Here is a 13,736-nt window from a genome sequence, read left to right on the forward strand (position 1 = left end):
TTTCAGACACTTTATATGTTTATTATTGTGGTAAATTGTTTTGAAAAATATTAATAGAATTGTCTTGCAGATGCACCGGGTACTGGAGATTTTTTTCTTAGGATCCTTTTAATAGTTTGATCAATTTCTTTATACAGGATGTTGAGGTTGTTGTTAATTACTTGTCTGACTATGTGCCACAGTAGATGATATGATGCCGAGTTCTTCTATATTCCACTATCTCTCAAAGTCTGTCCTAGTTCTTGTTTTTTTTTTTATTTTCATGACACTATCTATTCAACTAATTCTCTGTCATCCACTTTTCCTTTTCCCTTCAATCTTTCTCATTATCAAGATTTCTTCCAATGAGTGCCATCTTGTCATTATGTGGACAAAGTATTTATGCTTTGGCTTAAATGTTTGACCCTCTGGTGAATAGCCTGAATTAATTTCTTAAAGAATTGACATATTTGATCTCTTTGCTGTCCAAGGGACTCCCAAAAGTCTTCTCCAGCAGCACAATCCAAAAATGTCAAGTCTGGAGCACTCAACTCTCCTTACAATCCAACTCTCAAAATTTCAGTTTTCCTGAGTTCAATTGTTTCTAATTCTCCCTCTCCCTATTCTGTTGATTTACTTCTCCATATTTAACAAATATCAAAAGACTTAAATGGCTGCTTTTTATAATATAGTTTGAATTCTGCGAGCACCATTCATTCCCTTTCATCTTGATTTTTAATTCCTTATTTCCTTTAGTACTCTAGATTGATCATTTTTTCAAATAAATTTAGTTACAATGTTACTAGGTTCTCTAAAGTCCTCATTGAATGTTTGATAAAGCATTTAATCTGTAAACTGACTTTCATAGTGTTGTCATTTACTTATTCTCTGCTGAAACAATCAAACTACCAAAGAATTACTTCATAGAGCTGGATAACGTCACCAAATAAGGGAATGAATTTAAGAGTTTTTTTTCACTTGATTATCTCAGATTAGTTTAACCATGAGCAATTCATATTTATCCAATAATTTAGATCTTCTTCTATTTTTGTGAAGAGCTTTGTTATAATGTGCACATAGTTCCTGTGTCTTATCAGATAAACTCTCAAATGTTTTACACTGCCTGTAGTCATATTTCAGGGAATTTCTCTTTCTAAGACTTCCTGCTTCATTTGATTGGTAATAAACAGAATTGCTAATAATTTGTGAGGGTTTTTTTGTATGTCCTGCCACTTTGCTGAAGTTATGCATTATTTCAAGTAGTTTTTAAGTTGATTCTCTAGGTATCATATCATAGAATCTGCAAAAAGTGATAGACACATCTTGTCTTCTTTTTGTTCCTCAGGATGAACTTGATTCAATGTCCTTAACTCACTGACATGGGGATGGAAATTGTATGGGCTTAAATCTGAAAGTGAGGGACTTGAATTTGTCCCAGGCACATGGGTCTGGAACATTTTCTGTCCTAGAAGAGGAATTTTGGAACACAAGAAACCAGGAGTATAACCATATGGTATGGCATGTCCCCCCTTACCTTGGCGGTAAGGAGATCCTCTGACCTGACACTCATCCCCTGCTATGGAAATCACAAAGGAACGAGTTCCAAAGTTTCTAAATTTGTAGAAGGCAAATGGGTCTCAGATTTGTGGCATACTTGTGAATGCACTGTAGAGGAGACCGAACAACCTTAAGAAAAGGGAGATCTAGATTATAGTATTTTTGTCCTCTTCTTTACTGCAGAAAAATTAGTGCATTCATATATATATATACATATATATTATATATATTATATATATAATATATATTATATATATAATATATATATATATAAAATGCTGTCTATTTTGTCACAAAAACAAACCAAATGGAAGGATGCTGCCTGACAAAAAGGAATGGGGAATGAGATGAGTAAATAATATGACCTCAAAAACATTTTAATTGAAGTACACTTTTGAAAGAAAAGACAATAACTACTAATACATGACTACTTTCTCATTTTTATTATGTCTTATGGCGATCAACTTCTGATATATCCAAGCTACCATTACTGAAAGTATTAGAAGGGAACAATAAATCTTTGGCAAAAGTTTTCTAGACAAGATCATGACTTTACAAATATGTGATTGATGGAAAGGAATGAAAGGCACAATAACTTCTGGTGCTTCTTAATTGGTAACAAATCACCTGACTCAGAAAATTGATTAGATCTTAAACAACCTCCACCAAATCTTCTCGTGGCGATATGTTCAATTCATCCAATCATAGTTGATATACATATATATATATATATATATATATATATATATATATATATATATATAATGACTCCTATAACTCAGATACACAAAGTGGGGAAATATTATAGTGCCAATTTTGTAAAAAGGAAAGCAAAAATTTAGGAGGCTGAATGTACTCATCAAAGTTTAGAACTGGACACAAGACACTCATATCTATAAATTCATGGATTTTTCAAACATTATGTTAAATCATAATTCATAAATTAAGTGTGTGCCATATGTAAGAAATTTTAAAAAAACTGATTTAATTTGACCTCTATTCAGAAATCAGGCAATATGTAACTGCTTTCACAATGCTATTAGATCCAGATGAAAAAGAAATAGGTGATATTAACAGAAAAAAGAAGGCAAATTAGGTGGATCCATTTAAAATATTTTGTTAAGACTGTAGGAGGCAAGAAGCTACATCAAAATGATTGGTGAGGAAGAATTTGAGAAGATCTAGCTCCACAGAGATTAGCTTTGATTTTCACTATCTCCAGGGTATTTCTGTCTGACCTCAGAAGGATCACATAGCACTTGGGAACAAAGATGCAAGTCAGAATCCCAGCACTGGAGGCCAAGATGGAAAAGACTTCCACGGCCACCATGGCTTTCCCTTTGGTGCTCTGATATGTGGGCAAGAAGGTTATCCACACACTGCAGAATACAAGCATGCTAAAAGTCAGGAACTTGGCTTCATTGAAAGTGTCTGGCAGGTTCCTGGCCAAGAAAGCCACTGTGAAGCTCCCAAAGGCCAGCAAGGCCATGTAGCCGAGGACACAGTAGAAGGTAAGGATGGAGCCCTCATTGCACTGAATGACAATGAAGGCAGGCTCAGAGTATATATCTGTCTCCAGGAATGGGGGATAGGTCCCAAGCCAGATGCCACAGAGACACGTTTGGATTAGAGTACAGGTAAAAATGAGAGAATAAGAGGTTGTAGAGCCCAGCCACCTCCCGAGCTTGCTGCCTGGCTTTGTGGCCTTGAAGGCTAGAACCACAGTGATGGTTTTAGCTAAAACGGAGGCAATGGCCACTGTAAACACCACTGCAAATATGGTTTGTCGCAGGAGACAAGTGGCGGTGTTAGGACGGCCAATGAAGAGCAAGGGGCAGAGGAAGCAGAGGCTGAGGGAGCCCAGAAGAGTGTAGCTGAGACTGCGGTTATTGGCTTTGACTATGGGGGTGTCTTTGTGCTTCACAAAGAGTCCAAGGACCAGAGCAGTGAGGAGGGAGAAGCAGAGAGCTGCACAGGCCAGGGTCATTCCAAGAGGTTCTTCATAGGCCAGGAAGGTCACAGTCTTGGGGAGGCATCGATGTCTCTCCCTGCTTGGGTACTGATCTTCAGGGCACTGCAGACATTGCTCTGCATCTGTGAACAAACAAAAAAATAACTTCGCTGTATCCCATTTAGACTGTAGTTTTCTATCTCCAATAAAGCACAGTTTTAGTCATTCCACACTGAGTTCAGCTTCATTTTTTGCTCCTCCTCAGTTAGAAGGACAAGAATTTTAGAGGTTGAATAAGACAAACACATATTTCAGCATCTTCATATCTCTACCTACGGATAGAATAATGTGGTGAATATATTGATTCCCTATCATATGTTTACTAAACAAACGTTGAAGCTGCCTGTCATCTATTTCAATATTAAACCACCTACAATAAATCCTGAAGGGTAACTCTGTAGAGAATCATATGTTTTTAGAATAGAAACGAGGCATCGAAATCAACAATTCTGTCATTTTTTCATAGATGGACAATAGAGGACAAGAAAAAAATCAAAAATTAGATGAAAAAGACTTTTTAATGTATTTCTTTTAATGCAAGGTCATAACCATAAATCTCCATTTTTATGGTACGTGATTCTGCTTATGCAAATCAAACATTCTTCAAAAAAAGTAATTTCCGTTATGATTCTTATTATTTTTAATCAGAAAATATATTGTATACCCATGAAAATGTTTCCTTAGTTTCCACAGTATAGTGAGCATTTCAAACCTGTCTCTTCATGTTTTCTACTCATCAATGTTATAATATTATTGTGTAAGTGTGCATTACTCCAGCCTCAAGGAATACTACTCTTACACTGCCTGCTTCTTATATATTTTACATACAGGTATATTTCTTTTATGTTCTCAGAGCTATTAATAAGCTGTACAATTTTTAACTTTGAGGATTCTTCATGCTTATGAGATTGAGCCAAAAAGTGAAATACAGAGAGATACTCGTGAAAGCTTAGGGGAAAAGATGTTTCTCTGAGTCATTTAATGAATACCATTTCATCAAATAGCAAAATGGCTTAGGGATAATCCAGTACTCAATAAGAGGGATGTCACAGATTTAGTTATCACTTTGCAAATATTAAGGGAAAAACACTTTCAGTAGATTCACAGAGCCTATCAAATATGAAGTAATCTTCCAAATATATTAAATAGACACACTAACAAAAGACCAAATAAATATCTTAAATAGTGCAATATCAGATGAGAAAATTATAAAGGAACTACTGAAGGAGGGGCAAGTCTTGCTTCTGATGGATTGACAAGAGAATTTTATGAAAATTTTTTTTAAAATTAATACCAATATTACAGTCATTATTTTCAATGTTTTACACATGTATTACCAGATACATTTTATGAGTAGAATAAAACTGAATACCCAAAGCAGAGAAGCATAGAACACAGGTGATATATTTTAATATTACAGATAAATATTTGTTAAAAATTTTTAAATAAACTTTTATCAAATAGTCTGTATTGATTCACTCAAGATAAAATTAATTCTCTGCACATTGGATTTACATTAGATGTTGAAGAATAGTTCAACATGAGAAAAAATGACATATTTAAAATATCCAAAATCAAAAAAAAAATGCCATTACATGCAGAAAAATCATTTAACAAAGTAAAACAAATGCTTATTCTGAAAAATATACACAAAAATTAATGTAAAAAGAGAATTTTAATAAAACAATATTACAAGTTTTAAAACAAATATTATATGCAAAGACATACACGAGTATCTTTCCCAATAATTATAGGAAGAAAGTTAAGATAAAAGATCTCTTCCTTATTAATACTCTGGTTAATCTTTCACCATGGGATTATTTCATGAAGACTACCTCAAGAAGCTGGACTCCTGCTCTCCATCCAAATTCATCTCTGCTTAGGTAAAGTCTAGATTTGAAGTTGTAGATTATTCATATTTCCCTTAGGAGTGGGGAAGTTGAGGATTCAGTTTTAGTTTGAGCTTTCCTGCAGGAATGGGGAAGTTTACAACAAAGACCATAAGGGCAGAGAAGGATTATGCATTCTAATAGTAGTCAAACACTGGTGGGTTCTCCTTGGATAGATTTTTGGTGTCACTAACCACAGGATGCCCCTGAGAGTTACATGAATGACCAGAAACACATTGATTGAAAGTGATTGAATAAGTGCAGTATTATTTTAACTCATAAAATATCATTTTGGTAAATAAAAGTCACTTCAGATTAAGATTCCAAAAAAAATACAATTATATTAATTTGAAAGGACTATTTTCCTTTAGCAACCCACCTGTCTGGTTGGAAATCTGCCCTTCAGGGCATGGGGTGCACTCAAAGCAGCAGATAGGTTGACTTTCATGGACTGTTTTCTTGAATCCAGGGCCACAGCTCAGACTGCACATGGAAGTTGGAGTCTGTGTTTCCACCATAGAAAGGGAAAAAATGTCACTATAAGAATGATTGATGAAAGAGAGATTCACTGAGGTGATGATGACTTCAGATGTCTCCTATGGAAGACATTTTGAGGAAGGTATGTGCCATTCTGCAGGGCAAGGATGATCTAATTCTCAATGGAGACTTTCTTCCCATACTTCCATCTTCCACTCCAGATCATCTTTTCACCAATGAACACGTACAGGTTCTTCACTAGGCACAATTAAGCTACTTGATTTTTTAAATTTTTAATTTGTTTTTATTAATATTTTTTGAATTATCAATAATCACTTCCATATGCTTTTGAGTTTAAAATTTTTCTCCCCCTTCCTCCCCACCACCCTCCCCAAGATGGCACACAATCTGATATAGGCTATACATTTACATTCATATTAAACATATTTTCACATTAGTGATGTTGTAAGTAGAAATTAAAATCAATAGGAGGAACCATCAGAAAGAGGAAACAAAATTCAACAAAGAAAAAAAATAATAATTCGGCTCCCATAGCTCGTTCTTTGGGCGTGGATAGCATTTTCCATCACAAGGCCTCTGGAGATGTCTTATATCCTTGTATTGCCAGGAAGAGTTAAGTTTATCAATATTAGTCATCACAGAACATGGCTGTTATTGTGTACAACGTTCTCTTGATTCTCCTCACTTCACCCAGCATCAGACCATACAAGTCTTTCCAGGTTTTTCTGAGGTCAGCCTGTTCATCATTTCTTATAACACAATAGTATTCCATCACATTCATATACCACAACTTGCTCAGCCATTCCCCAATTGATGGGCATCCTCTCAATTTCCAATTCTTTGCCACCACAGAAAGAGCTGCTATGAATATTTTTGTACATGTAAGTCCTTTTCCCATCTGTGTGATCACTTTGGGATATAATCCTAGATATGCTATTGCTGGGTCAAAGGTTATGAACATTTTTATAGCCCTTTGGGCATAGTTCCAAATTGCTCTCCAAAATGATTGGATCATTTCACAACTCCACCAACAATGCATTAGTGTTCCAATTTTCCCACATACTCTCCAACATTTATCATTCTCCCATTTTGTCATGTTGGCCATTCTGATAGGTGTGATATGGTACCTCAGAGTTGTGATTTGCATTTCTCTAATTAATAGTGATTTAGAGCATTTTTTTATATGACTATAGATGGCTTTAGTTTTTTCATCTGAAAACTGTCTGTTCATATCCTTTGACCACTTATCAACTGGGGAAAGGCTTGTATTCTTATAAACTTGACTTATTTCTCTATATATTTTAGAAATGAGGCCCTTATCAGAGAGACTGGTTGTAAAAATTCTTTCCCAATTTTCTACCTTCCTTCTAATCTTAGTTGCATTGGCTTTGTTTGTGCAAAACTTTTCAATTTAATGTAATCAAAATTAACTATTTTGCTTTTCGTAATGTTCTCTATCTCCTGTTTGGTCATGAATTCTTCTGTTCTCCATAGATCTGACAGGTAAACTAGTCCTTGCCCTCTCAGTTTGATTACAGTATCAGCCTTCATATCTAAATCATGTACCCATTTTGACTTTATTTTGGTAGATGGTGTGAGATTTTGGTCTATGCCTAGTTTCTGCCATATTCTTCTCCAGTTTTCCCAGCAGGTTTTGTCAAAGAGTGGGTTCTTATCCCAGAAGCTGGGGTCTTTGGGCTTATCAAATAATAGATTACTACAGTCATTGGCTACTGTGTTTTGCATACTTACCCTATTCCACTGATCCACCACTCTATTTTTTAGCCAGTACCAAGAAGTTTTGATGATTGCTGCTTTATAATACAATTTAAGATCTGGAATGGCTGGGCCACCTTCCCCTGCATTTCTTTTCATTAGTTCTCTTGATATTCTGGACATTTTGTTCTCTCAAATGAATCCTCTTATTATTTTTTCTAACTCTATAAAATAATTTGTTGGTAGTTTGATTGGTATGGCACTGAGTAAGTAAATGACCTTAGGTAGAATTGTCATTTTTATTATATTAGCTCGGCCTACCCATGAGCAACTGATATTTTTCCAACTATTTAGATCTGATTTTATTTGTGCGAAAAGTGTTTTCTAATTGTGTTCATAGAGTTCCTGGGTTTGTTTTGGGAGGTAGACTCCTAAATATTTTATAATGTCTACAGTATGTTTAAATGGAATTTCTCTTTCTCTTGTTGTTGGGCTTTGTTGGTAATATATAGAAATGCCGATGATTTATGTGGGTTTATTTTATAGCCTGCAACTTTGCTGAAGTTGCTTATTATTCCAAGTAGTTTTTTTACTTGATTCTCTGGGATTCTCTAAGTGTAACATCATGTCATCTGCAAAGAGTGATAGCTTTGTTTCTTCTTTGCCTACTCTAATGCCTTCAATGTCTTTTTCTTCTCTTATTGCTAAAGCTAACGTTTCCAGTACGATGTTGAAAAACAGTGGTGATAATGGACATCCTTGTTTCACACCCGATCTTATTGGAAATGCTTCTAGCTTGTCCCCATTACATATTATGCTTCCTGAAGGTTTTAGATAGATGCTATTTATTATTTTAAGGAAGACTCCATTTATACCTATGCTCTCTAGTGTTTTTGATAGGAATGGGTGTTGTATTTTGTCAAAAGCTTTTTCTGCATCTATTGAGATGATCATATGGTTTCTGTTAGTTTTGGTGTTGATATGATGGATTACGCTGATAGTTTTCCTTATATTGAACCAGCCCTGCATTCTTGGTATAAATCCTACCTGGTCATAGTGTATTATTCGTGTGATAAGTTGCTGTATTCTATTTGCTAATATTTTGTTTAAAAATTTTGCACCTTATATTCATTAGAGAAGTTGGTCTATAATTTTCTTTCTCTGTTTTGACTCTTCCTGGTTTAGGTATCAGCACCATAATTGTATCATAAAAAGAATTTGGTAAGATTCCTTCTTTACCTATTTTACCAAATAGTTTATAGAGTATTGGAATTAATTGTTCTTTAAACGTTTGATAGAATTTGCATGTAAATCCATCTGTCCCTGGAGATTTTTTCCTAGAGAGTTCATCAATGACTTGTTCAATTTCTTTTTCTGAGATGGGGTTATTTAAGTATTTTGCTTCCTCTTCTGTTAATCTGGGCAATTTGTATTTTTGTAAACATATATCCATTTCACTAAGATTGTCAAATTTGTTGGCATATAGTTGGGCAAAATAATTCCTAATTGTTGTTTTAATTTCCTCTTCCTTGGTGGTAGTTTCACCCTTTTCATTCTTGATACTAGTACTTTGGTTTTCTTCTTTCTTTCTTTTTAACTAGATTAACCAAAGGTTTATCTATTTTATTGGTTTTTTTCATAAAACCAGCTCTTAGTTTTATTTATTAGTTCAATAGTTCTCTTCATTTCAATTTTATTTATTTTTCCTTTAGTTTTCAATATTTCTAATCTGGTGTTTAATTGAAGATTTTTAATTTGTTCTTCTTCTAGTTTTTTTTTAGTTGTATGCCCAATGCATTGATCTCTTCTTTTTCTATTTTATTTATGTAAGCATTTAGAGATATAAAACTTCCCCTAAGAACTGCTTTTGCTGTATCCCATAAGTTTTCCCATTTTGTCTCATTATTGTCATTCTCTTGAAAGAAATTATTGATTGTTTCTATGATTTGTTGTTTGACCCAATCATTTCTTAGGGTTAGATTATTTAGTTTCCAATGATTTTTTAGTCTATCTTTCCATGGCCCTTTATTACATATAATTTTTATTGCATCATAATCTGAAAAGGATGCATTTACTATTTCTGCCTTTCTGCACTGGATTGTGAGGTTTTCATGCCTTAGTACATGGTCAATTTTTGTGTATGTGCCATGTACCACTGAGAAAAAGTATATTCCTTTCTATCCTCATTCAGTTTTCTCCACAGGTCTATCATACCTACCTTTTCTAATGTTCTATTCACCTCCTTAACTTCTTTCTTGTTTATTTTGTGGTTTTATTTATCTAGTTCAGAGAGGGGGAGGTTGAGGTCCCCCACTAGTACAGTTTTGCTGTCTATTTCTTCCTGTAACTCCCTGAACTTCTCCTCTAAGAATCTGGATGCCATACCATTTGGTGCATATATGTTTAGTAATGATATTACTTCATTGTCTATGGTGCCTTTTTAGCAGGATGTAGTTTCCTTCCTCATCTCTTTTGATAAGATCTATTTTTGCTTTTACTTTGTCTGAGATCAGGATTGCTACTCCTGCTGTTTTTTTACTTCAGCTGAAGCATAATATATTCTGCTCCTGCCTTTTACCTTTACCCTCTGTGTGTCACTCTTTTTCAAATGTGTTTCCTGTAAACAACATATTGTAGGATTACGGTTTTTAATCCAATCTGCTATACCCTTCCGTTTTATGGGAGAGTTCATCCCATGCACATTTACAGTTATGATTACTATCTGTGTCTTTTTCTCCATTGCTTTTTCCCCCCTGTTTAAGCTTTTCTTTCTTCTTTCTTCTTCGCCCCCCACTAGTGTTTTGCTTTTGACCACTGCCTCCTCAGTCCCACCTCCCTTCTATTATCTCTTTCCCTTTTCTTCCCCTTTATCCTTATTCCTTCTTCCCTCCCTTCTATCCCCCCTCCCTTTTCTTTCCCTTTTTGCCTCCTACTGCCTATAGTGCAAGTTAGATTTCTATATCTAACTGATTATGTTATTCTCTTCTTGAACCAAATCTGATGAGAGTGAGGTTAAAACAACACTCATCTCCCTCCCTTCTTTACCTCAGCTCTAATAGGTTTTTGTGTCTTTTCCTGTAATGTAATTTGCCCCTGTCTGCCTCCTCCTTTCTCAGTATATTTTCTTAGCTCAGACTAATGCACTTACTTGGATCCATGTAACCCACTTGATGAAAATTTTTTTTTATCATTACATCAAAGTCAACTTATATCCACCCCCTTTATGTATACTCCTTTAACATGGTATAATAACAATACAGTTCTCAAGAGTTGCAAGTGTCATCTTCCCTTGCAGGGATGTAAACATTTTGCCCTTATTAACAACATATTGTATCTTTCTGTCCCATTTACCTCTTTATGTCTCTCTTGAATCTTGTACTTGAAGATCAAATTTTTTGTTGAGCTCTGGTCTTTTTATCAGGAACATTTGGAAGTCCCCTATTTCACTGAATATCCATCTCCCTCCCTGAAAAATCATGCTCATTTTTGCTGGGTAGTTAATCCTTGGCTGCATTCCAAGCTCCTTTGCTTTATGGAACATCATGTTCCATGCCCTGTGGTCTTTTAGTGTAGAGGCTGCAAGATCCTGTGTAATCCTGACTGTGGTTCCATGATATTTAAATTTTTTTCTTTCTGGCTACTTGCAGTAATTTCTCTATAATCTGGTAATTCTGGAATTTAGCTATTACATTCCTTGACGTTTTCAATTTGGGATCTCTTTCAGGTGGGGAGTGATGGATTCTTTCTGCAGTTATTTTACCTTCAGGTTCTAGGACTTTCAGGGCAGTTTTCCTTCTTGATTTCCTGAAGGACATTGTCCCGGCTCTTTTTTTCATCATGACTTTCAGGTAGGCCTATAATTTTTAAATTGTCTCTCCTGGATTGATTTTCCAAGTCAACTGTTTTACTCATGAGGTATTTTACATTTTCATCTATTTTTTTCATTTTTTTGTTTCTGTTTGATTGATTCTTGCTCTCTCATAGAGTCATTAGTTTCCATTTGTTCAATTCTAATTTTTAACATGTTGGTTTTTTTTTCTGTCAGATTTTGTACTTTCTTCTCCAATTGGTCAATTGTATTTTTAAGGGATTTACTTTCTTCATTGTACTTTTTTTCCAGTTGTACAATTGTGTGTTTTAGGGACTTGTTTTCTTCTGTGTACTTTTTTTCCAATTGGCCAATTGTACTTTTAAAGGACTCCTCTACCTCTCTCATTTGACTTTTAAAATCCTTCTTCAGTTCTTCTAAGAAGGATTTTTGGGCTTCAGACCAGTTCATATTCCCTTTTGATGTTCCCGATGTGGGTTTGATGACAGTGTTGTCCTCTTCAGAATTTCTGTCTTGATCTTCACTCTTCTCATAATAAGAATCTATCATACGCTTCTTTTTACCCATGGTGTTTCTTTATTTCCTAGCCTTTACAGAGATTAAGCTCTCCTCCTGGGGAGCAGAGGGCACTGACCCAAGCTTCTTGTGTTGGGAGCCTAGGTCTTGGTCACTGACTTTGGGAGCTGGGGCCTCTTATGTTGGCAATTGGAGGCTGTAGGGTTCCGGCAGCTTTTGTGGTGTTGGGCTGGAATCAGCAAGGCTGGGACTTTCAGGCAAATCTAGGTTGCCTGCTTTTCCTTTCCTTTAGCTTTGTTTAGCTCCTTTTAGCTAAGTGCTGCCAGGTGTTTATCTGCCTGGGGACCCTCACAGTGCTGTCTCCCTTATTTCTGTTGAGGTAGTGGGAGACCTCTGTGCTGTAGAATGCCTAGGCACCTGGTGGTTTTCTGAGCTGGTTTCCACCAGTTACCCTACCCTCACTGAGGCACTCGGAGGTACAGCTTTTGGCGTTTGCCTGCTGAAATAAGTCATGGACTATATAAGGGGAAATATTTCTTTAATTTCCCCCCCTCAAAGTCCTATTTTTTTTTTTGGTTTTCATAAAGTATCCTCAATATCTCAGGGAATCATGATGTTAAAGAGTATACACTGTAAAGACTAATTATACAGTTTACCTTGCTTAAATCTAAATAAGAATTGGATGTTTTGACTGGTTGATCTTATTCTTGGGCTGACATTTGGAGCCTCCTCTGGGGATTATTGTGAAGGGTGGGGTGTGAATTATCAAATCATATCTACAACATTTAAATTAATAATATCTAAAAGTCATTGTCCTTCTTGGGGACACAAATTCAGGATTAATTACGTACGTATCTATAAAATTTCAGATATTGGATAGTCTTTGGTGCAACAGGTCCTCTTGGGAGAAAAAAAACAAATTCTCCACTCTCCACTCTATTCTTCAAATTTTATCTGATGTGGGATATTCCAAGGTTCTCTAAGTATGAACAATTCAGATCATTATGTAACTTAGCTGGAAAGAGTTTGCAAGTAGGATTGAAAAAAAAAAAGAAATCAGAGCTCTGCTTTACTCAGAGCAGAAATAAAGAGTAAGTGAATACTACAGCCCCAGCCCCATCACAGGCATTTCTATTGTCTGTGGGGAAGTTCCTGCTGCCAATGGAGAAACAACCTTATCTAGGATGCTAAACAGGCAAAGTAATAAAGCTCCTATTATTCACTGGCCCCTTACCTGAGAGAAATCTTTTGGCCAATCAATGTCTTCTTCGTTAATGCCAAATACCTGATTATGAGGGATCACTTCACCAACTTTTACCAGTATCTCAATCCGAACAGGGAAGTATTTATAATTCAGGATATCATATGTCTCAGCAGCCATCCTGGTTCCATCTCCACATGACTCATCACTGCCACGATTAATAGGACTGGGGCACTTCAGGAAGTGGTGAAGCTGAAGATAAGAACAGGAATTTGTTAATCTGTGGGGAAAGAAGGATTCATACCTATGTCCCAAGCTTGAGCATCAACAGCAAAGAGCCTCTGAATTTTGAGCTTCCAGAAGTTCTTATTCTGTCTTTTCTTCTTCTTAAGCTCCTCTTACAGTCTGCACTCTTTTTCTCCTTTTCCATAACCAGCCATGGACAATGGAAGAATAGAAAAGCTGGTAAACAATTATGTGCTTTAGATTCCTCTCACCAAATCAAGAATTCCGTCCAAATATCTCTGACATTTTGAATTC

General features: G+C 35.6%; 1 protein-coding gene across 1 annotated transcript in view; it reads right to left on the reverse strand.

Moving 5' to 3' along the window:
- Nucleotides 1-2,683: 2,683 nt before the first annotated feature.
- Nucleotides 2,684-13,736, reverse strand: part of LOC114029962 (vomeronasal type-2 receptor 26-like) — a 41,712-nt gene continuing 30,659 nt past the window's right edge. Inside the window, 3 exon segments of the mRNA XM_027844607.1 lie at nucleotides 2,684-3,630; nucleotides 5,816-5,939; nucleotides 13,230-13,448. Coding sequence (XP_027700408.1) covers nucleotides 2,684-3,630; nucleotides 5,816-5,939; nucleotides 13,230-13,448 — 1,290 coding nt within the window.

This window comes from Vombatus ursinus, unplaced genomic scaffold (assembly GCF_900497805.2).
Source record: "Vombatus ursinus unplaced genomic scaffold, bare-nosed wombat genome assembly UNPS02014943.1, whole genome shotgun sequence".
Lineage (NCBI taxonomy): Eukaryota > Metazoa > Chordata > Mammalia > Diprotodontia > Vombatidae > Vombatus > Vombatus ursinus.